The sequence below is a fragment of the Panulirus ornatus genome, chromosome 55 (genome assembly GCF_036320965.1).
Source record: "Panulirus ornatus isolate Po-2019 chromosome 55, ASM3632096v1, whole genome shotgun sequence".
In the NCBI taxonomy this organism is placed as follows: domain Eukaryota; kingdom Metazoa; phylum Arthropoda; class Malacostraca; order Decapoda; family Palinuridae; genus Panulirus; species Panulirus ornatus.
This window is the reverse complement of record NC_092278.1, coordinates 13,590,966-13,617,011: the sequence shown is the minus strand read 5'-3', so window position 1 is coordinate 13,617,011 and position 26,046 is coordinate 13,590,966. Positions and strand designations below refer to the sequence as shown.

At 38.4% G+C, this 26,046-nt stretch overlaps 1 protein-coding gene across 1 annotated transcript in view; it reads left to right on the top strand.

Moving 5' to 3' along the window:
* Nucleotides 1–18,653, top strand: part of LOC139765462 (RNA-binding protein NOB1) — a 249,024-nt gene extending 230,371 nt beyond the window's left edge. Inside the window, exon 10 of the mRNA XM_071692836.1 lies at nucleotides 13,798–18,653. Within this exon, the coding sequence (XP_071548937.1) occupies nucleotides 13,798–13,946 (149 nt within the window). The 3' untranslated portion in view covers nucleotides 13,947–18,653. The remainder of the gene's footprint in view (nucleotides 1–13,797) is intronic.
* Nucleotides 18,654–26,046: the final 7,393 nt, after the last annotated feature.

The following is a 26,046-nucleotide window of genomic DNA, read 5'->3' as shown; positions in this document are numbered from 1 at the left end:
ATACATATATACACATGTACATATTCATACTTGCTGCCTTCATCCATTCATGTCACCACATATACATTTCAATGTATACATATACATACACATATACATATATACACATGTACATATTCATACTTGCTGCCTTCATCCATTCATGTCACCACATATACATTTCAATGTATACATATACATACACATATACATATATACACATGTACATATTCATACTTGCTGCCTTCATCCATTCATGTCACCACATATACATTTCAATGTATACATATACATACACATATACATATATACACATGTACATATTCATACTTGCTGCCTTCATCCATTCATGTCACCACATATACATTTCAATGTATACATATACATACACATATACATATATACACATGTACATATTCATACTTGCTGCCTTCATCCATTCATGTCACCACATATACATTTCAATGTATACATATACATACACATATACATATATACACATGTACATATTCATACTTGCTGCCTTCATCCATTCATGTCACCACATATACATTTCAATGTATACATATACATACACATATACATATATACACATGTACATATTCATACTTGCTGCCTTCATCCATTCATGTCACCACATATACATTTCAATGTATACATATACATACACATATACATATATACACATGTACATATTCATACTTGCTGCCTTCATCCATTCATGTCACCACATATACATTTCAATGTATACATATACATACACATATACATATATACACATGTACATATTCATACTTGCTGCCTTCATCCATTCATGTCACCACATATACATTTCAATGTATACATATACATACACATATACATATATACACATGTACATATTCATACTTGCTGCCTTCATCCATTCATGTCACCACATATACATTTCAATGTATACATATACATACACATATACATATATACACATGTACATATTCATACTTGCTGCCTTCATCCATTCATGTCACCACATATACATTTCAATGTATACATATACATACACATATACATATATACACATGTACATATTCATACTTGCTGCCTTCATCCATTCATGTCACCACATATACATTTCAATGTATACATATACATACACATATACATATATACACATGTACATATTCATACTTGCTGCCTTCATCCATTCATGTCACCACATATACATTTCAATGTATACATATACATACACATATACATATATACACATGTACATATTCATACTTGCTGCCTTCATCCATTCATGTCACCACATATACATTTCAATGTATACATATACATACACATATACATATATACACATGTACATATTCATACTTGCTGCCTTCATCCATTCATGTCACCACATATACATTTCAATGTATACATATACATACACATATACATATATACACATGTACATATTCATACTTGCTGCCTTCATCCATTCATGTCACCACATATACATTTCAATGTATACATATACATACACATATACATATATACACATGTACATATTCATACTTGCTGCCTTCATCCATTCATGTCACCACATATACATTTCAATGTATACATATACATACACATATACATATATACACATGTACATATTCATACTTGCTGCCTTCATCCATTCATGTCACCACATATACATTTCAATGTATACATATACATACACATATACATATATACACATGTACATATTCATACTTGCTGCCTTCATCCATTCATGTCACCACATATACATTTCAATGTATACATATACATACACATATACATATATACACATGTACATATTCATACTTGCTGCCTTCATCCATTCATGTCACCACATATACATTTCAATGTATACATATACATACACATATACATATATACACATGTACATATTCATACTTGCTGCCTTCATCCATTCATGTCACCACATATACATTTCAATGTATACATATACATACACATATACATATATACACATGTACATATTCATACTTGCTGCCTTCATCCATTCATGTCACCACATATACATTTCAATGTATACATATACATACACATATACATATATACACATGTACATATTCATACTTGCTGCCTTCATCCATTCATGTCACCACATATACATTTCAATGTATACATATACATACACATATACATATATACACATGTACATATTCATACTTGCTGCCTTCATCCATTCATGTCACCACATATACATTTCAATGTATACATATACATACACATATACATATATACACATGTACATATTCATACTTGCTGCCTTCATCCATTCATGTCACCACATATACATTTCAATGTATACATATACATACACATATACATATATACACATGTACATATTCATACTTGCTGCCTTCATCCATTCATGTCACCACATATACATTTCAATGTATACATATACATACACATATACATATATACACATGTACATATTCATACTTGCTGCCTTCATCCATTCATGTCACCACATATACATTTCAATGTATACATATACATACACATATACATATATACACATGTACATATTCATACTTGCTGCCTTCATCCATTCATGTCACCACATATACATTTCAATGTATACATATACATACACATATACATATATACACATGTACATATTCATACTTGCTGCCTTCATCCATTCATGTCACCACATATACATTTCAATGTATACATATACATACACATATACATATATACACATGTACATATTCATACTTGCTGCCTTCATCCATTCATGTCACCACATATACATTTCAATGTATACATATACATACACATATACATATATACACATGTACATATTCATACTTGCTGCCTTCATCCATTCATGTCACCACATATACATTTCAATGTATACATATACATACACATATACATATATACACATGTACATATTCATACTTGCTGCCTTCATCCATTCATGTCACCACATATACATTTCAATGTATACATATACATACACATATACATATATACACATGTACATATTCATACTTGCTGCCTTCATCCATTCATGTCACCACATATACATTTCAATGTATACATATACATACACATATACATATATACACATGTACATATTCATACTTGCTGCCTTCATCCATTCATGTCACCACATATACATTTCAATGTATACATATACATACACATATACATATATACACATGTACATATTCATACTTGCTGCCTTCATCCATTCATGTCACCACATATACATTTCAATGTATACATATACATACACATATACATATATACACATGTACATATTCATACTTGCTGCCTTCATCCATTCATGTCACCACATATACATTTCAATGTATACATATACATACACATATACATATATACACATGTACATATTCATACTTGCTGCCTTCATCCATTCATGTCACCACATATACATTTCAATGTATACATATACATACACATATACATATATACACATGTACATATTCATACTTGCTGCCTTCATCCATTCATGTCACCACATATACATTTCAATGTATACATATACATACACATATACATATATACACATGTACATATTCATACTTGCTGCCTTCATCCATTCATGTCACCACATATACATTTCAATGTATACATATACATACACATATACATATATACACATGTACATATTCATACTTGCTGCCTTCATCCATTCATGTCACCACATATACATTTCAATGTATACATATACATACACATATACATATATACACATGTACATATTCATACTTGCTGCCTTCATCCATTCATGTCACCACATATACATTTCAATGTATACATATACATACACATATACATATATACACATGTACATATTCATACTTGCTGCCTTCATCCATTCATGTCACCACATATACATTTCAATGTATACATATACATACACATATACATATATACACATGTACATATTCATACTTGCTGCCTTCATCCATTCATGTCACCACATATACATTTCAATGTATACATATACATACACATATACATATATACACATGTACATATTCATACTTGCTGCCTTCATCCATTCATGTCACCACATATACATTTCAATGTATACATATACATACACATATACATATATACACATGTACATATTCATACTTGCTGCCTTCATCCATTCATGTCACCACATATACATTTCAATGTATACATATACATACACATATACATATATACACATGTACATATTCATACTTGCTGCCTTCATCCATTCATGTCACCACATATACATTTCAATGTATACATATACATACACATATACATATATACACATGTACATATTCATACTTGCTGCCTTCATCCATTCATGTCACCACATATACATTTCAATGTATACATATACATACACATATACATATATACACATGTACATATTAGTGAAAGAGAAGGAAGAGGCATTTGGACAATTTTTGCAGGGAAATAGTGCATATGAATGGGAGATGTATAAAAGAAAGAGGCAGGAGGTCAAGAGAAAGGTGCAAGAGGTGAAAAAGAGGGCAAATGAGAGTTGGGAGAAAGAGTATCGTTAAACTTTAGGGAGAATAAAAAGATGTTTTGGAAGGAGGTAAATAAAGTGCACAAGACAAGAGAACAAATGGGAACATCAGTGAAGGGGGCTAATGGGGAGGTAATAACAAGCAGTGGTGATGTGAGGAAATGGAGTGAGTATTTTGAATTTTTTTGAATGTGTTAGATGACAGAGTGGCGGATATAGGGTGTTTTGGTCGAGGTGGTGTACGAGGTGAGAGGGTCAGGGAGGATGATTTGGCACACAGAGAAGAGATAGTGAAAGCTTTGCAGAAGATGAAAGCCAGCAAGTGGCGGGTTTGGATGGTTTTGCAGTGGAATTATTAAAAAGGGGGTGACTGTGTTGCTGTCTGGTTGGTGAGGATATTCAGTGTATGTATGGCTCATGGTGAAGTGCCTAAGGATTAGCAGAATGCATGCATAGTGCCATTGTACAAAAGTAACGGGGATAAAGGTGAGTGTTCAAATTACAGAGGTATAAGTTTGTTAAGTATTCTTGGGAAATTATATGGGAGGGTATTGATTGAGAGGGTGAAGGCATATACAGAGCATCAGATTGGGGAAGAGCAGTGTGGTTTCAGAAGTGGTAGAGGATGTGTGGATCAGGTGTTTGCTTTGAAGAATGTATGTGAGAAATACTTAGAGAAACAAATGGATTTGTATGAAGCATTTATGGATCTGGAGAAGGCATATGATTACAGTTGATAGAGATGCTCTTTGGAAGGTAATGCGAGCATATGGTGCGGGAGGCAAGTTGCTAGAAGCAGTGAAAAGATTTTATCGAGGATGTAAGGCATGTGTACGAGTAGGAAGAGAGGAAAGTTATTGGTTCTCAGTGAATGTCGGTTTGCAGTAGGGGTGCGTGATGTCTCCATGGTTCTTTAATTTGTTTATGGATGGAGGTGTTAGGGAGATGAATGCAAGAGTTTTGGAGAGAGGAGCAAGTATGCAGTCTGTTATGACCGAGAGGGCTTGGGAAACGAGTCAGTTGTTGTTTGCTGATGATACCGCGCTGATGGCTGATTCGGGTGAGAAACTGCAGAAGCTGGTGACTGAGTTTGGTAAAGTGTATGAGAGAAGAAAGCTGAGAGTAAATGTGAATAAGAGCAGGGTTATTAGGTACAGTAGGGTTGAGGGACAAGTCAGTTGGGAGGTAAGTTTGAATGGAGAAAAACTGGAGGAAGTGAAGTGTTGTAGATATCTGGGAGTGGATTTGGCAGTGGATGGAACCATGGAAGTGGAAGTGAGTCACAGGGTGGGGGAGGGGACGAAAGTTCTGGGAGCGCTGAAGAATGTGTGGAAGGGGAGAACTTTATCTCGGAGAGCAAAAATGGGTATGTTTGGAGGAAGAGTGGTTTCAACAATGTTTTATGGTTGTGAGGCTTGGGCTATAGATAGGGTTGTGAGGAGGAGGGTGGATGTGTTGGAAATGAGGTGTTTGAGCACAAAATGTGGTATGAGGTGGTTTGATCGAGTAAGTAATGAAGGGTAAGAGAGATGTGTGGTAATAAAACGAGTGTGGTTGAGAGAGCAGAAGAGGGTGTATTGACATGGTTTGAACATATAGAGCGAATGAGTGAGGAAAGATTAACAAAGAGGATACATGTGTCAGAGGTGGAGGGAACGAGAAGAGGGAGACCGAATTGGAGGTGGAAGGATGGAGTGAAAAAGATTTTGAGCAATTGGGGCCTGAACATGCAGGAGGGTGAAAAGTGTGCAAGGAATAGAGTGAATTGGAACGATGTGGTATACTGCGGTCGATGTGCTGTCAATGGATTGAACCAGGGCATGTGAAGCGTCTGGGGGAAACCATGGAAAGTTTTGTGGGGTCTGGATGTGGAAAGGGAGCTGTGGTTTCGGTGCATTATACATGACAGTTAGAGATTGAGTGTAAACGAATGTGGCCTTTGTTGTCTTTTCCTAGAGCTATCTCATGTGCGTGCAAGGGAAGGGGGTTGTCATTACATGTGTGGCGGGGTGGCGACTGGAATGAATAAAGGCAGCAAGTATGAATTATGTACATGTGTATATATGTATATGTCTGTGTATGTATATAAATGTATACATTGAAATGTATAGGTATATATATGTACGCGTGTGGACGTGTATGTATATACATGTGTATGTGGGTTGGTTGGGCCTTTGTTTCGTCTATTTCCTTGCACTACCTCACTAATGCAGGAGACAGCGACAAAGTATGATAAATACATAAATACATTCTTCAAAGCAGACACCTGATCCACACATCCTCTACCTCCTTCCGAAACATCTTTTAATTCTCCCTAAAATTTCATGATCCTCTCTCAACCCAAATCTCTTTTGCCATTTTTCAGCCATTGCACCCTTCTCTCAACCTCTTGCTGCTTTCTTTTATACATCTCCCAGTAATTTGCACTCCTTCCTTGTAAGTATCATCCAAACGACTCTCTTTTCTCTTTCTCTAAGAACTTTACTTTTTCATCCCACCACTCACTACCCTTTATAATCTGCCCCCGTCCCACCTTTCTTATGCCACTAGCATCTTTTGCACTTGCCATCACTTCATCCCTAAAAACATCACATTCATCACCCACTCCTCTCACGTCATGTTCTCTCACCTTTTGCCATTCTACACTCAACCTCTCCTGGTACTTCCTCATGCAAGTCTCCTTTCCAAGCTCACTTACTCTCACCACTCTCTTCTCTCCAACATTTTCTTTTCACTTTTGAAAACCTCTACAAATAATATTCACATTTGCCTCCACATGATAGTGGTCAGACATCCCTCCAGCTGCACCTCTTAGCATATTAACATCCAAAAGTCTCTCTTTTATATGCCTATCAATTAACTTGTAATCCAATAATGCCCTTAGACCATCTTTCCTACTTGCATACATATACTTTTGTATATATCTCTCTTTATAAACCAGATGTTCCCAGTCACCAGTCTTTTTTCATTACACAAATCATAAGCTCTTCACCATTTTCATTCACAACATTGAATACCCTATATACATCAATTATACCCTTAACTGCCACATTACTCACCTTCGCATTTAAATCACCCATCACTGATATCCAGTCTTGTGCACCAAAGCTGTTGACACACTCCCTCATCTGCTACCAAAACACTTGCCTCTCATGATCTTTTTTTCCCATGACCAGGTGCATAAGCACCAATAATCACCCATCTCTCTCCCTCCACTTTCAGTTTTACCCACATCAATCTAGAATTTATCTTCTTACACTTTGCCATACACTCCCACAATTCCTGGTTTAGGAGTAGTGGTACTCCTTCCTTAGCTCCTGTGCTCTCACCAACCCCTGACTTTATTCTTCAGACTTTTCCAAACATTTCTTCTCCTTTACCCTTTAGCTTTGTTTCACTCAGAGCCAAAACTTCCACATTTCTTTCCTCGAACTTACTACCTGTCTCTCCTTTCTTCTCATCTTGGTTACATCCACTTACATTCAGACACCCAAGTCTGAGCCTTCGAGGAGGATGAGCACTCCCCACTTGATTCCTTTTTCTGTTTTTAGAAGCTGAAGTACAAGGAGGGGAGGGTTTCCAGCCCCCTTTAGTCACCTTCTACAACATGGGGAATGCCTGAGAGGTATTTTCTCTCCCCTATCCCCAGCAAAATCACTTTGTAATGATGTTGGTATTTGATTTACTACTTTCCTTTACTAACGGATGTATGTTATAAACATTGTGAGATCAAAAACAGCACCAAAAATTCGTAATAACTGTAAATATTTACATGTGGCTGTCTGCCACTTTCACGCTTTCTGGTAATATATAATATTTTCCTGTACACTTTTTCATAAATCATTCTACAAACATATTGAATTATTGTATAATTACATTATGCTCCCTAAATACAAGTTCATTGCATGAGGTCGAGGTGCATCACTCCATTATGCAAGAGAATAAAAATTAATGGTTTGAGGAGTGTGAAGGGTGCTCTACTTAATCAGTGACAAGTGGTATGACCAGACAGAATGCTGGAAAAGTTGATGTGCACTGCATCCCATAACACAAGCCTATGGACCCAATATAGACAATTATAGACCCAAAATGGATTTTTTAGTAAATATTTAAAACTTTGGATGCATATTGCATCCAGTGTGCACCATCAAAATTATTCTGGAGACTCATACACCTAGTCCTCACTTAACACTGGAAATGCATTTCTTGAAACATACTCAACAGCAAACATTCAGCAAAATACAAACTCATAGTAATTGATATAAATACATAGATAAGAAATAAAGCACGACTCCTTCTATTTCCCCCTTTAGAAAGTTAAATACAGGGAGGGGAGGGTATCCAGCCCCCCACTCCTGCGCCCTTTAATAGCCTTCTATGACACACAGGAAATATGTGGGAAGTATTCTTTTTCCCCTACCCTGAGGGTAGGGGAATGCTCATCCTCCTCGAAGGCTCAGATTGGGGTGTCTAAATGTGTGTGGATGTAACCAAGATGAGAAAAAGGAGAGATAGGTATAATGTTTGAGGAAAGGAACCTGGATGTTTTGGCTCTGAGTGAAACGAAGCTCGAGGGTAAAGGGGAAGTATGGTTTGAAATGTCTTGGGAGTAAAGTCAGGAGTTGGTGAGAGGACAAGAGCAAAGGAAGGAGTAGCACTACTCCTGAAGCAGGAGTTATGGGAGTATGTAACAGAGTGTAAGAAAGTAAACTAGATTGATATGTGTTAAACCGAAAGTGGATGAAGAGAGGTGGGTGATTATTGGTGCCTATGCACCTGGTCATGAGAAGAAAGATCATGAGGCAAGTGTTTTGAGAGCAGCTGAGTGAGTTTGTTAGCAGCTTTGATGCACAAGACTGGGTCATAGTGATGGGTGATTTGAATGCAGGTGAGTAATGAGGCAGTAAGAGTGTAATTGGTGTACATGGGGTGTTCAGTGTTCTAATGGAAATGGTGTCTTCAGAGCTTGTGGGATTGTGTGCTGAAAAAAGGACTGTTGATTGGAAATACCTGCTTTAAAAAGAGAGATATAAATAAGTATATGTATGTGAGTAGGAGAGGTGGCCAGAGAGCGTTATTGGATTACGTTTTAATTGATAGGCTTGTAAGAGAAAGACTTTTGGATGTTAATGTGCTGAGAGGGGCAGCTGGTGGGATGTCTGATCACTATCTTGTGGAGGTAAGGTGAAAATTTGTAGGTTTTCAGAAAAGGAGAGATAATGTTGGGGAGAAGAGAATGGTGAGAGTAAGTGAGCTTGGTATGGAGACTTGTGTGAGGAAGGACCAGGAGAGATTGAGTACAGAAAGGCAAAAGGTGAGAGCAAATGATATAAGGGGAGTAGGGGAGGAATGGGACGTATTTAGGGAAGCAGTGATGGCTTTCACAAAATATGCATGTGGCATGAGAAAGATGGGAGGTGGGCAGGTTAGAAAGGATAGTGAGTGGTGGGACAAAGAAGTAAGGTTGTCAGTGAAAGATAAGAGAGAGGCATTTGGACGATTTTTGTGGGGAAATAGTGCAAATGACTGGGAGATGTATAAAAGAAAGCAGCAGGAGTGTGTGTAGGGCGCGCTTATTTACATTCTTTACACTGCACTTGGTGGTGATACTGCAATTCTGTGAGATTCTTTGCTTATTTTGCTTAAATTTAACCCAAGCCATGGCTTCGAAGACGTATTAGAGTGTCAGTCGTAGTGTCAAACATAAACAACAGTCCATATCGATCCAAGATAAATTAGAACTGTTGAAAAGAAATATTGCAGTTCTATGCAGACGGCATTTCCAAGAAGCAATGACAATTAGAAAAACTATGAAAGATGGTAAGAGCACTGAGCAAGATCGAGTGATGGATTGGACCTGTCAGGTAGCATGATAATGAACCAGGATAAGTTGTTCCATAAAGAACTTAAATTACAACATAGGCGTAACTATAGTGAAGAATGGCTTCAAAGATTCAAGTGTCATAGAATTTCCATGAATAAAGTGTGCAGAGAAAAGCGGTCTACAAATCACGAAAGAGCTGCTGAGTATGTGGACAAATTTGCAAAACTCGTAGCTGATGAGCACCTCAGTCTTGAGCTGGTGTATAATGTATTTCATTTATTTATTTAACATACATTTGTTTGATCTAAATTTCTAGCAGTCCAAGGTATACTTTAGACACATGGGACATGTATATTTAGCGGGTTAGAGGCGTATTGATGAATTATTATTTTGTGACCACAGTTGGTCCGGTAAAATGGTAAATACGGCAATGCCTTGGAACCAAGAGTGCCAGAAAATCGATGGTGTACATGTACTGGTAATATACCTCCCTGGTTGGTGGCTGCCTGCCACCTGTCACCTAGTGAGAGTTCGCTTTTTATTCTAATTTGGGTATTAGTGGTAGGTTTTGGAGTGTTGCAAAAATATGAGTGCTGAACATATTTAGGAGGAATTGGTTTGGGAGGATTTTTGTTTCATAATGTAAGTGCTGAGTGTTTTTGGTTGCTACACTGCCAGCGATTGTTCAGAGTGGTCTGTTTAGTGTGGTTTGCAGCTTTGTTATAATTACAATTTTTTCATACTTTTTCTTTTCTTTTTATGTGGGACACTCCAGTCATGGACAGAAGTCCATATCAAGACTGGGCCTTCATTGAAATGTAGAGAGGTTAATGAAAGGGAAAAAGAAGACAAGGTGAACTATTTACAAATTTTAGAAGTGAAAACTGGTCTTTTAAATTGTGCCAAGTCATAGTTATTGGAAAATACACAAGAAGGTAGAGAGTTCCAAAGCTTCGAGATGTAGGGAAAGAAACATTTATCTAAACGGCCCACACCTGAGTTGCCAACTGCCATACAGTAATCATGTGATGCAACAGCTTGCTGAGTATTGCATAGTCTGACTAGTGGTGGGACATAATCAGCCAGCTCTCGGGAGCAAAAACCAAAGTAATACCAATAGAAGAGGGAAAGTGAACCAACATTTCATCTTAAGGCATGCAAATCAAGTTTTGAAGTTACCCTGGGAAAGCTTAGAAGGCTGATTGCTTTCTACTCGACTCTGTCGACTTAGGTTGTAGAGCTTGAACCATCCCAGATGTGAGAGCAGTTCCCCATGCAAGGACACATCAATCCTTTGTATAAATGCAGCAACTGTTCAAAGGAAAAGTCTAAACAGGACTAACAGTTTCTACAGAGGCAGCCTTAGCTATTTCCGTAATGTGGGGTTTCCAATATAGAGTGGATGTTAGAGCAATACCAAGAATGTTCAGTGAGTCAAGAGATGGACTCACAGAACCATCAGAGGAGAGAGGAAAGTTGTGAAGAATCTTCATTGGAGAGATAGGTAGATTTCATCTACGCCATTGTGGTATCTTATGTAAGTCTGAATTTATTGAGGCAGGTGTGTCGAAACAAGACATTGAGTGAGAGAACAAGGGGTAGAATTGAAGAATGTTGAGGAATGCAATGTTGAGTTGTCAGCATATCTGAGCATTTGGTTACATGTGGAAGAAAGGATATCATTGATAAAAAAGAGAAAAAGTGAAGCAGACGGGACAGAACCTTAAAGGACATCACTGTTGATGGAGAAGCTGGGGAGAGGCTGATCCATCAACAATCAAGGAGACAGATCAGCCAGAGAGGAAAGGAAATATGAGGGAGCAAAGTGAGGGAGGGAAGCCAAAAGAGGGGAGGTTAGAGATGAGATCATGATGCCACACTCTGTCAAAAGCATGGGAGATATCAAGGGCAATTACATAGAATTACCCAGAATCTTTCAAGAATGATGGCCAGCCATAGGTAAAATAGGAGAGAATATCACCAGTGGATCACACCTTATGGAAGCCATACTGATGATCAGAGAGAAGGCTGTGAGATTCAAGAAGTCTGAGGATATGGGAGTTGAGGATGGAATAAAGACTGGAAATGGTAGATGTCAAAGTAACAGAATGACAGTTAGAAGTTAGAATGGTCACCCTTTTAGGGATAGGATATATCAATGCATGCTTTCTAAGTAGAAAGATAGCTTCAGGTTTTTAAGCAGAAACAGAACTGATGAGTAAGCACAGGTGCACGTTCAGAGGCATACTGTTTCAGTATATGGGGATGGGTGCCATTAGGACCATAAGCCGTGCTTGTGTCCAGAGAGAGAGGCACTTATTAGACAATTCAAAAAAAGATTACAGGAAAGGGCATAGGATTAGTAAGAAGAGCATCAGGGGTAAATGAATGTTAAAGACATCCAAGATGGAATTAGAGGAGATACAGGAACCAAAAAGAGTAGCTATGTCTACAGGAAAAACATTTATAGTACTATCAGAATGGAGAAGTGAAGTAGAGTGATGGAAGTTGTTTGCAATACTCGTGGCTAAAGACCAGAAAGACCTATTGGTGGATGATGAGGAGAGATTATTGCTGTTCCTTTCAAAGAATAAAGGAACATTTGCCAGGCGGATAATATACTTGCAATGATTACGGGCAATGATCAATGCTGAATCAGGGTCAGAGGAAGTAGAGTTTTCCAAGGCTGATATGCCTGATCTCTCCTGAATGGCCTCAGAACAGGAATAGCTTAACATGGACTCGAAGAAGGTGTCATCTTGGATGAAGAGGGGATAAATGCTTTCATTTCCACAAAAAATAACCTCTTCTATGCATTTGGAAGAAACAGAAGCATCACCACATAAGAGACAGTAATTCACCCAAGGAAAGTCAAAAAAGAACTTTCGTAAGATATTCCACTCAGCTTTATTGAGGTGCTACTGAGGGGGCTACTGGAGAGGGAGGTGCTATTAAAATATATACATTTATGAGAGCATGGGCAGATGAACCAATTTTGGGCGAGATTGTGTTATTACAGCACGAAGGATTAGAGGTGAAAAACAGGTCTAGAACATGCTTGCCTTTTCCCGCTTTAGTGAAGTATATTGCATTACTCTTAGAACCCTCACAGACCTTTCTGTAGTTTCCCCCAAACATTTCATATGCCCTGTTGCAGGTCAGTGACAATATAGCATATCATGTAAGCAACATTCCCTCACTTCTCTCTGTTCTTTGCATGCCTTACACCTTCCTGCATGTTCAGGCCTCATGCCTTCACAGCATCTTTCATTCCATCTGTCTGCCTTCTCCAGGATTTCCCCATTTTCTGTTCTACTTCTACATCAAATTGTTTTCTAGATTTTGTCATTTTCCATTACTTAAGTATCTACTGATGCCACAGTATATTTGTACCATTTCCTTTGTTGTAGATCTATCACAAAATCAAATTTCTAAATTTTTCCTCCTTTTCTTTCAGACTACATGCCATTTGCTGTGCGTGATGTATATTCCCGTGCTGCACAGTTGGGTTATATTGGGGGTAGAAACTATCACCATTACTACTGGGAAAAGAAGAACCCAAATGAACCACAAAAGAGAATGGGCAAAATAAAAAAGAAATGGTAAGGTGAATATTAATGTGATATAAGCTATTCATGTGCTTCACTTTTCTTTCTTTTTTATACATATTGCCATATCCCGTGTCAGCGAGGTAGCATCAAGAACAGATGACTGAGCCTTAGAGGGAAAAATTCTCACATGGCCTGCTTTTCTGTTCCTTCTTTTGGAAAAGTTAAACCAGAGGAAAGGACTTCCAGCACATCGCTCCCATATGCTGTTGTATTATATGCATTAAATACTATTTCCTCATTAGCTTCTGTATGATTAGTGGTTTAACTCTTTCGTCAGGTATTACTGTACTCTGTCTGCTTGTGGTTACACTTTGGCAAGGTTGTATCATCAAAGTTCAATCCTATCAAAGAACTTCTCACTCACGAGAAGTCTAGTTTCCCTGCACAGCCTTGAAACTGCAAGAACCCGAGAAGGGGTTTAGGGTTATACGATAATAATTATTACTCCTTTTTGACATCATATGTCATTGATAATATTATTATTTAACCCAAAGACCTTTCACTGGGGATCTTAGAGCTTCAAGGCTGCACTCTATACAGGAGCTGGGTGAGGTTGGCTTCTTTGGGGCAAGGTCCTTGATGATAATGTACTCTTTTTTATCTATGGTGAATAAGTGTCATCAAAGGTGACTTCTTCCTTGAAGTTTTATATATACCTATATAAGCATTGTAAATTAAAAGTATATATACCTTTATAGGCATTTTAAATTACAAGAAACAAAAATATATTACTTTATGTTACATATATGCCTTCTTTGCAATTAATCTACCATGAGCCTGTTTTTCGAAATGGATGAAATTTATCAATTTGCATTTATAAAGTTTGTGCAAAAGCTGTTCCCTAAAATCAAACACGGAAGACACTTGAAAAACATACATATGTATACATTTAATTCATCTCTTGAAGTAAGAGGATGATTTCATTATAGTTTGTAGCAAAAGCCCTGTCTCACATTTTAAAATCTATTGTGAAATACAAGCTTTAAAATGGAAAAGAAATATGTAAAGTTGCAGTTTTGAAAAACAGATGGTCATTACTTATATGTCAGTAATAGATTTGAGGCAGGAAAAATATTGACAGAAATTTCACAGCCATGAGTTAAACAATGTAAGGAAAAACAATGTACTGAATAAAAGATTAACATGTGTCAGTGGAAGATTTGAAGCACAAAATATTTGTGGAAATTTTTAGCAGTTTTGAGTTCGATATTGTCTGAAAGGCAAATATATGCTAAGTGAAAGAAAAACATCCATGAATTCCAGTTCTTAGGATTTTATTGCTTCATTGATCTAAACTTACTAGCAAAATTTGAATTGTGTTTACATTCAGCAGAATGAACTGTTTTCGGCCAAAGCTGTTTCCAGGTCAGAACATCAGGAAACATACTCACATGCAAAACCAAATCATGACCATACTGATTTAAACACAATTGTATTGTGTTTTAGAGCTTACTAGTCTTGACTGTATTACACTCAAGTGTTGATGTTCCAAAACCTGAAAATGTCAAAATAGGAGTTGACCAACAAAATGTACCAAAATCAATAACTTTTTAACATTTTAGTATCAACATGCTTTCCTTAGTGCTTTCTACAGGTAACATGATTGTGTCTAGTCTTTTAACCAAATAAGGCAGACATTTGTTAAGATATCTATGAGTAAAGTAATGTGCCTTTTCTGTAATGTTGTGTTATTACATATAAAATAAGGTATAAGGGGTGAAAGTTGTATTTGTGATGACATGCTACTATGTATTTGAAGCTTCACAAAGCCTGTAAATGAATGTTGTATAACTCTTAACTAGAAAGGCAGATATCATAGTTTAAAGTGTGCTCTCTTAAAGGTTGCCAATGGAAATTGTTTGACTAGTAAAGGATTAAATCGGTTTGTTCCTGTGAAACTTTATAGTAAACATGTAATTACCCATTTCTTGATACAGGGAAGGAATTGTACACTCAGATTTTGTAATTACATGTTGACACTGTTCAGGGAGGGGGTTTTATGCTTATAGAGCCCTATCTCTCGGCCATTCTCTGCTATCATACAACTTTTGAAATTTCTGCATATTGATTGCATTAACCTTGTCTTCATTCATTTTATTACATTCACCCAATACTTTTATAATATAAAAGTACTTTTTCAAATCATTTTTAACAATTTCTTCACATCATTTTATACCCTTTGGTTGTACTATCCCTACCTCTTACGAAGAACTTTTCAGTCTGCATCATACATTTGTTATGAAAACTTTAAAGGGTATGATTAGGTTACTCCTCATTCTTCACTCTCCCATGGTAAACAATTGTTAATAACACCCGTGTAGTGAGCCACCACTTCAGTGGTTGTCCAAGTTGCATTCCTCTGACCCAGGTAGCTGTATTTTCTTTCTGCTCGGCCACATATAGACTACTGGCTTTCTGTCCACAAACAAACCATCTCTCTTTGTCATGCACAGCACTTGTCATCACTTAACTCACACAGCTCATTCTTCATAACTGTAGATTTTCCTGTGGTGAGCACTATGCGCTAGCCCTACCTTTTGGCAAAATGTTAGGAGCATTAGGTAGTAGTAGTATCTAGGAACATTAGGCAGGTGCAGTAAGTAGAAGTAGTCAGTAGGAATAAAGTAGGAACCTCCACAAACACTGTGCTAGAGTTGCCCTTTGGCAGTGGCCTGTTAAGGGTGAGACACTAAAGGCTAAATAGTGGCACTGAAGTTCACTAGTTGTGAAGACTAGTACTCTGGCCACCCCCATGAGTGAGTTCCAGTTGGGAACAAGCATCAGAGGTATAGATAGAGATGTTGCCTTCCAGTAAGATAATTTTTATGAAAGGAACCTCCTCCTTATTCCTACCTGATAATCCAGCTTCTTAATCTTATTCCCCTGTAGCATAGTGTCAAATGCTTTCTGGCAGTCCAGCTTTCTCAGTTGCCTGGTACTGAGCCTAAATCTCATAAAATCTGGATGTGTTAAACATGACCTTCTTTCACAGAAACCATATTGTTTTTCGCTAAGGTAAAATCTACCCGGCAAGAAGTTGTCTTTTTACTTTTTAATTATCTTTTCCTGTATCTTACAGACCACACTCATTAAGGAGACTGGTTTGCAGTCCAATGCCTCTTCCTAGTAACCCTTTTTACTAGAAAAATATGTTTGCCCTTTTCCACTCCCTTGATTCAAAGCCTTTCTCCAGCAAAATCTTGAACAGTTTTTCAAGAGGTTCATTGTGTGCACACATCTTCAGCACGTGGTTAAATTTCATCGGTACCCTAAGCCCCATGCAAGTCTAGCCTTTAGTATTTTGTTCACTTTTCTCTAGATACCTCAGTGCTCTCTACAACCTCCTCCCGATTCCATGTTATTGGTGTTGGGGCAAATGTTTCACTGTGAAAGCACATGAAATTTTCATGTTGCTCTTTTCATCATTCTTTATAGTCTTCCCTATGAATCCCTAAGGCTGATTTATGGAAATGTTTTGGACTTTCTCCTGACTTGTCCAAAATAGTCCAAAATATTCTTTTCATAGTGTCAATGTGCTTGTTTTCACATCCTTCTTCACTCATTATGTCTCACATATGCTGGCTAACTGGAGTGCTGTCTGTATCTTTGTCACAGCTCCTCTCAAAGCTCTTTTGCTTTCTGACATATTTTACTGAACCATTCCTCCCTCTTTCTTAATCTCCTCTCTATTTTAAAGCTAGAGGTACACATTTTACTTTTCTGTAAGTTTCATTGAACCTTCTACAAAGGGGGAATGGTTTTACACCCATTTTGCTCATCTCTTAACCTTGCACTCTGATTATGCTTATTCTGCTCATGTGTATGTATACAACAGACACATTTTCTCTACTTCTGCACACACACACACACACACACACACACACACACACACACACACACACACACACACACACACTAGCCTAAGCTATGTATCCAATCATCAAATAGCCCCAAGGGGGGTATGAACACCTGGGTGGGGTGTAAGGCACCTGCGACACCCAGGATTCAAACCCATGCAGGTCTGACATCAGACTGGCCCATGATGAGTAATGGTTGGTAACATCTACACCACAGAGGCCTGTGGTATGATTACTGCTTGTGTTACGAGGAGAGAATTTTACTCTCATTTTGCCTCATTTCTTAACCATGTATGTGTACTATGTTTTTACTCCTATGCACACACACACACACATACACACCAGCTTAAGCTAGATACCCATTTATCATCCAGCCAACTCCCATACCCAGGATTCAAATCCATGCAGGTCTGACCCTGAGCTGGCCCATGCTGACTCACGGTTAGTGATGCTAACCATTTTATTAACCCAGTTTATTACAACCTCATTTTGGACCAGAAAGAAAAATTATTATCTACAGTGGATATAACCATATGTTCCATTCATCTCTATTCATATCAAAGCATTGTCACAAGTTATGTTAAAGACAGGTTTGTGACAATGAAATCTTCATGACAGCTGGTAAGCTGTAACTCTATTTTTAGTGGACCTGTCTGTTCTGTATTCTTGGATAACAGACTTTAAGTGCCTTTATTCTTCTCAGTTGTACCTCTTTGTTATTAATAAAGAAGGAGTACTTTAACCTAAGTAATTAAGGTAGCAAGAGTAAATTTAGTGTTACCAGATTTTTTTTTCTGTTGTATATTACAGTTCAGATAACAGGTTTAATAAAGAAATTTCCTGTCTTTCCTGGGTTTATTGTATCCTTCCCATGTGTGAATTTAATTACTTAATGAAATAGTAATTCATCACATGAAATAAGAGACTAGGTTAGAAAACAAACTGTCTTAAACAGTAAATCATTATAGGTTCACATGATAAATACAGAATATTTTGATATATCAAGGCTTATCGATTAAGCTTTCTAAAGAAATTTAAGTTACTAAAGAATCTTAGACAAATGCTAGTATAAACTAATTTCAGTAATTATTGGCTTTCAGCTCTAGATTTATCAAAGCCTGGCAGAACTTATTTTTTTGAAAGCCAATAGACTTGAGCAAACATATACCCCAATCGTGGCTGTTAAATGAAACGAAAAATCATAACTGTTGAGAGAGAGATAACAGGGATTGATTTGAATTCAAGTGTTTGTAGACTTTTGAAGATAGGAAGAGGAAAAGATGGAAAGAATATAATTTCTCAGTCTCGGTGTATAAGGAAAGGTATTATTTTAATGCCCAATCATCATATGGCTGGTCTCTACACAAAATCTATAGAAACTAACAGCCAGTCACATGTTGCTGGTCTGTGTCCTTGGAGTTGGGACACATGCAAAGAGCTTGGACAACTCATATGAGCAGTGACCAGAATGATACCTGCAAAGAATAGAAAGGAAATCATCATCATAGCAGACAGACAGAAATGACTAAAGAGAAGTGATAGCTGGAGAATGAATACTCAAGCATTACAATAATGTATCAGTGTTATCTAATTCTGATGACACCTATTATGCTGCATCTTCCAAACTGCCCAAAAAGTTATGCTTGTGTTCTATCAATGCTATCAGCTCTATCCTCTTAAATAAACTCACCAAAAATAAGTTTTTGCATTGTTAAGTGATTCAGTTTTAAAAATGGATAATACATGACCAGATTTTAAATGTTATCAAGAGAGCTAGGAAATGGATGTGATCGATTGCAGCCTTTCTCAATCTGTTCCTAGCGCTAGCTCACCAATGGGGAAAATGGCAAACAAATATGAAGAAAGTACTGACATTATGATGACTTAGGTGACAGTGCTGGTAGTGTGTAATGTAATAATTTCTTATTCAGTATGACGGGAATAATTTATAAGTATTTATTATTTTATGTATTTTGCTTTGTCGGTCTCCCGCGTTAGCGAGGTAGCGCAAGGAAACAGACGAAAGAATGGCCCAACCCACCCACATACACATGTATATACATACACATCCACACACAGCACATATACATACCTATACATCTCAATGTATACATATACATACACACACAGACATATACATATATACCCATGTACATAATTCATACTGTCTGCCTTTATTCGTTCCCATCGCCACCCCGCCACACATGGAATAACAACACCCTCCCCCCTCATGTGTGCCAGGTAGCGCTAGGAAAAGACAACAAAGACCCCATTCATTCACACTCAAGTCTCTAGCTGTCATGTAATAATGCACTGAAACCACAGCTCCCTTTCCACATCCAGGCCCCACAGAACTTTCCATGGTTTACCCCAGACGCTTCACGTGCCCTGGTTCAATCCATTGACAGCACATCAACCCCGGTATACCACATCGTTCCAGTTCACTCTATTCCTTGCACGCCTTTCACCCTCCTGCATGTTCAGGCCCCGATCACTCAAAATCTTTTTCACTCCATCTTTCCACCTCCAATTTGGTCTCCCACTTCTTGTTCCCTCCACCTCTGACACCTATATCCTCTTGGTAAATCTTTCCTCACTTATTCTCTCCATATGACCAAACCATTTCAAAACACCCTCTTCTGCTCTCTCAACCACACTCTTTTTTATTACCACAAATCTCTCTCACCCTATTATTACTTACTCGATCAAACCACCTCACACCACATATTGTCCTCAATTTAACTTTCTAAGAGGGGAAACAGAATTTATAAGTAAAAATACATAATATACTACTGGGGATAGGGGAGAAAGAATACTTCTCATGTATTCCCTGCGTGTCGTAGAAGGCGACTAAAAGGGAGGGAGCGGGGGGCTGGAAATCCTCCCCTCTCATTTTTTTTAATTTTCCAAAAGAGGGAACAGAGAAGGGGGCCAGGTGAGGATATTCCCTCAGAGTCCTCTGTTCTTTACGCTACCTCGCTAATGAGGGAAATGGCAAATAGTATGAAAGAAAGAACTACTGAAAATAGTTTGTATGTAACATTATGAGCATATTTATTATTTATTTTGCTTTGTCGCTGTCTCACGTGTTAGCGAGGTAGCGCAAGGAAACAGACGAAAGAATGGCCCAACCCGCCCACATACACATGTATATACATACACGTCCACTAATGCAAATATACATACCTATAAATCTCAATGTACACATATATATACACACAGAGACATATACATATATACACATGTACATAATTCATACTGTCTGCCTTTATTTGTTCCCATCGCCACCTCGCCACACATGGAATAACAACCCCCTCCCCCCTCATGTGTGCGAGGTAGCGCTAGGAAAAGAAAACAAAGGCCCCATTCGTTCACACTCAGTCTCTAGCTGTCATGTAATAATGCACCGAAACCACAGCTCCCTTTCCACATCCAGGCCCCACACTACTTTCCATGGTTTACCCCAGATGCTTCACATGCCCTGGTTCAATCCATTGACAGCACGTCGACCCCGGTATACCACATCGTTCCAATTCACTCTATTCCTTGCACGCCTTTCACCCTCCTGCATGTTCAGGCCCCAATCACTCAAAATCTTTTTCACTCCATCTTTCCACCTCGAATTTGGTCTCCCACTTCTCCTCGTTCCCTCCACCTCTGACACATATATCCTCTTTGTCAATCTTTCCTCACTCATTCTCTCCGTGTGACCAAACCATTTCAAAACACCCTCTTCTGCTCTCTCAACCACACTCTTTTTATTTCCACACATCTCTCTTTCCCTTACATTACTTACTCGATCAAACCACCTCACACCACATATTGTCCTCAAACATCTCATTTCCAGCACATCCACCCTCCAGCGCACAACTCTATCCATAGCCCACGCCTCGCAACCATACAACATTGTTGGAACCACTATTCCTTCAAACATACCCATTTTTGCTTTCCGAGATAATGTTCTCGACTTCCAAACATTCTTCAAGGCTCCCAGAATTTTCGCCCCCTCCCCCACACTATGATTCACTTCCGCTTCCATGGTTCCATCCGCTGCCAGATCCACTCCCAGATATCTAAAACACTTTACTTCCTCCAGTTTTTCTCCATTCAAACTTACCTCCCAATTGACTTGACACTCAACCCTACTGTACCTAATAACCTTGCTCTTATTCACATTTACTCTTAAATTTCTTCTTTCACACACTTTACCAAACTCAGTCACCAGCTTCTGCAGTTTCTTACATGAATCAGCCACCAGCGCTGTATCATCAGCGAACAACAACTGACTCACTTCCCAAGCTCTCTCATCCACAACAGACTGCATACTTGCCCCTCTTTCCAAAACTCTTGCATTCACCTCCCTAACAACCCCATCCATAAACAAATTAAACAACCATGGAGACATCACACACCCGTGCCGCAAACCTACATTCACTGAGAACCAATCACTTTCCTCTCTTCCTACATGTACACATGCCTTACATCCTCGATAAAAACTTTTCACTGCTTCTAACAACTTGCCTCCCACACCATATATTCTTAAAACCTTCCACAAAGCATCTCTATCAACTCTATCATATGCCTTCTCCAGATCCATAAATGCTACATACAGATCCATTTGTTTTTCTAAGTATTTCTCACATACATTCTTCAGAGCAAACACCTGATCCACACATCCTTTACCACTTCTGACACCACACTGCTCTTCCCCAATCTGATGCTCTGTACATGCCTTCACCCTCTCAATCAATACCCTCCCATATAATTTACCAGGAATACTCAACAAACTTATACCTCTGTAATTTGAGCACTCACTCTTATCCCCTTTGCCTTTGTACAATGGCACTATGCAAGCATTCCGCCAATCCTCAGGCACCTCACCATGAATCATACATACATTAAATAACCTTACCAACCAGTCAACAATACAGTCACCCCCTTTTTTAATAAATTCCACTGCAATACCATCCAAACCTGCTGCCTTGCCGGCTTCCATCTTCCGTAAAGCTTTTACTACCTCTTCTCTATTTACCAAATCATTTTCCCTAACCCTCTCACTTTGCACACCACCTCGACCAAAACACCCTATATCTGCCACTCTATCATCAAACACATTCAACAAACCTTCAAAATACTCACTCTATCTCCTTCTCACATCACCACTACTTGTTATCACCTCCCCATTAGCCCCTTTCACTAAAGTTCCCATTTGCTCCCTTGTCGTACGCACTTTATTTACCTCCTTCCAAAACATCTTTTTATTCTCCCTGAAATTTAATGATACTCTCTCACCCCAACTCTCATTTGCCCTCTTTTTCACCTCTTGCACCTTTCTCTTGACCTCCTGCCTCTTTCTTTTATACCTCTCCCACTCATTTGCATTTTTTCCCTGCAAAAATTGTCCAAATGCCTCTCTCTTCTCTTTCACTAATAATCTTACTTCTTCATCCCACCACTCACTACCTTTTCTAATCAACCCACCTCCCATGCTTCTCATGCCACAAGCATCTTTTGCGCAAGCCATGACTGCTTCCCTAAATACATCCCATTCCTCCCCCACTCCCCTTACCCCCTTTGTTCTCATCTTTTTCCATTCTGTACTCAGTCTCTCCTGGTACTTCCTCACACATCTCCTTTCCAAGCTCACTTACTCTCACCACTCTCTTCACCCCAACATTCTCTCTTCTTTTCTGAAAACCCCCACAAATCTTCACCTTCGCCTCCACAAGATAATGATCAGACATCCCTCCAGTTGCACCTCTCAGCACATTAACATCCAAAAGTCTCTCTTTCGTGCATCTATCAATTAACACGTAATCCAACAACGCTCTCTGGCCATCTCTCCTACTTACATACGTATACTTATGTATATCTCGCTTTTTAAACCAGGTATTCCCAATCACCAGTCCTTTTTCAGCACATAAATCTACAAGCTCTTCACCATTTCCATTTACAACACTGAACACTCCATGTATAGCAATTATTCCCGCTACATTATCACCTTTGCATTCAAATCACCCATCACTATAACCCGATCTTGTGCATCAAAACCACTAACGCACTCATTCAGCTGCTCCCAAAACACTTGCCCCTCATGATCTTTCTTCTCATGCCCAGGTGCATATGCACCAATAATCACCCATCTCTCTCCATCAACTCTCAGTTTTACCCATATCAATCTAGAATTCTCTTTCTTACCCTCCATCACATACTCCCACGACTCCTGATTCAGGAGTAGTGCTACTCCTTCCCTTGCTCTTGTCCTCTCACTAACCCCTGACTTTACTCCCAAGACATTCCCAAACCACTCTTTCCCTTTACCCTTGAGCTTCGTTTCACTCAAAGCCAAAACATCCAGGTTCCTTTCCTCAAACATACTACCTATCTCTCCTTTTTTCTCATCTTGGTTACAGCCACACACATTTAGACACCCCAATCTGAGCCTTCGGGGAGGATGAGCACTCCTCACGTGACTCCTTCTTCTGTTTCCCCTTTTAGAAAGTTAAAATACAAGGAGGGGAGGGTTTCTGGCCCCCCGCTCCCGTCCCCTTTAGTCGCCTTCTACGACACGTGAGGAATGCGTGGAAAGTATTCTTTCTCCCCTATCCCCAAGGATTATGAACATATACATGTAAAATAGAAAGATGAATAACCAAAAACATTGTAACATTAGAATTACGAACATTTGTGGGCTACTCATCACTAGCCACTGCAACTCAGGCTTACTTTGGAGGCCTCCAAAGTGTTAATATGGTGGAAGGCTTTTGATTTTAACCTAGCTAATAAGAGGTGGAAGAGGAACCACCTCACATATGCAAGAAGTAAACTGGTGTGAATGAAACCCTTTTGGATATGCAATAGCTGCTCAGAGGAAAAAATAATTGTGGCAGCTATTCAACACTACCAGATTTTAAGAAGCAGATTTTATTATGTTTATTATGAGGGGTTTCCAGAGTGAAATAGAGAACATGGTTATGCTTAACATGTTTAAGTTACAGCAGGGCTGAATTGCAGCATTTTGAAAAATACTCACAAAACCATCTCATACCACATATTGTTCTAAAACAATTTATTTTATCACATCCACACTCCTCTGCACATCCTCATATATAGCCAATGCCTCATATTCGTACAACATTGTTAGGACTACTATACCTTTCAAATATACCCATTTTACCCTCTCACACCTTCCTCAATGCTCCTTGAACCTTCCTCCCCTCATCATACCCATGACTTACTTCTGCTTCCATGGTTCCTTTCACTGCTGAATCCTCTCCCAAGTATATGAAATACTTCACTTCTTCCAGATTCTCTACATTCAAATTATCAAACTGTCTTTCTGCCCTACTAAACTTAATAACCTTGCTTTTATTCTTATTTACAGTCAAGTTCCACATTTCACATACTATCCCAAGCTAAGGCACCAACTTCTGCAGTTTCTAACTCAAATCTGCCACCAGTTCTGTGTTGTCCAAGACCCTTACATTTACCTCTCTCACCACCCCATCCATAAATGAATTAAACAGCCATGGCTACATCACACACCCCTGCTGCAGACTAACTTTCACTTGGAACTACTCAATCTCTTGTCTTCCTACTTGTGTACATGCATAACACTCGTGGAAACACCTCTCATTACTTCTAGTAGCTTTTTTCCCAAATAATATCCATAAATGCCACACACAAATTCTTCTTTTTAAGTATTTCAACACATCCTTTAGTGCAGACATTTGATCCACACTTCCTTCACCACTCCTGAAACCACACTGTTCCTTCTAGTCTGATGCTCTGTTCATAACTTCATCATTTCAATCATCACTCTTCTATACAATTTACCAGGTACACTCAACAAACTTAAACCTCTGTAGTCTGAGCACTTACCTTTGTCCCCCTTGTCTTTATATGATGACCCTATACATGCATTCTGCCAATCCCAGGCACCTCACCATGATCCATTCATGGAGGTGCACCAAACATCCTAACTAACCCAATCAGCAACAACGACACCACATCTTAAGAAATTAAGCTGCAGTATCATCCATTCCAGGTACCTTGCCAAATTTCATCTTATGTAAGACTTTTACCACCTCCTATCTTTTCACCAAAGCACTTTCCATGACTTTAAATATGTATACAACTCCATCCCAAACATCCTACATCTACCACCTACTATAAAATACAATTAACAATCCTTCAAAATACTCACTCCATCTTGTCTTCACCTCATCACTACCTGTT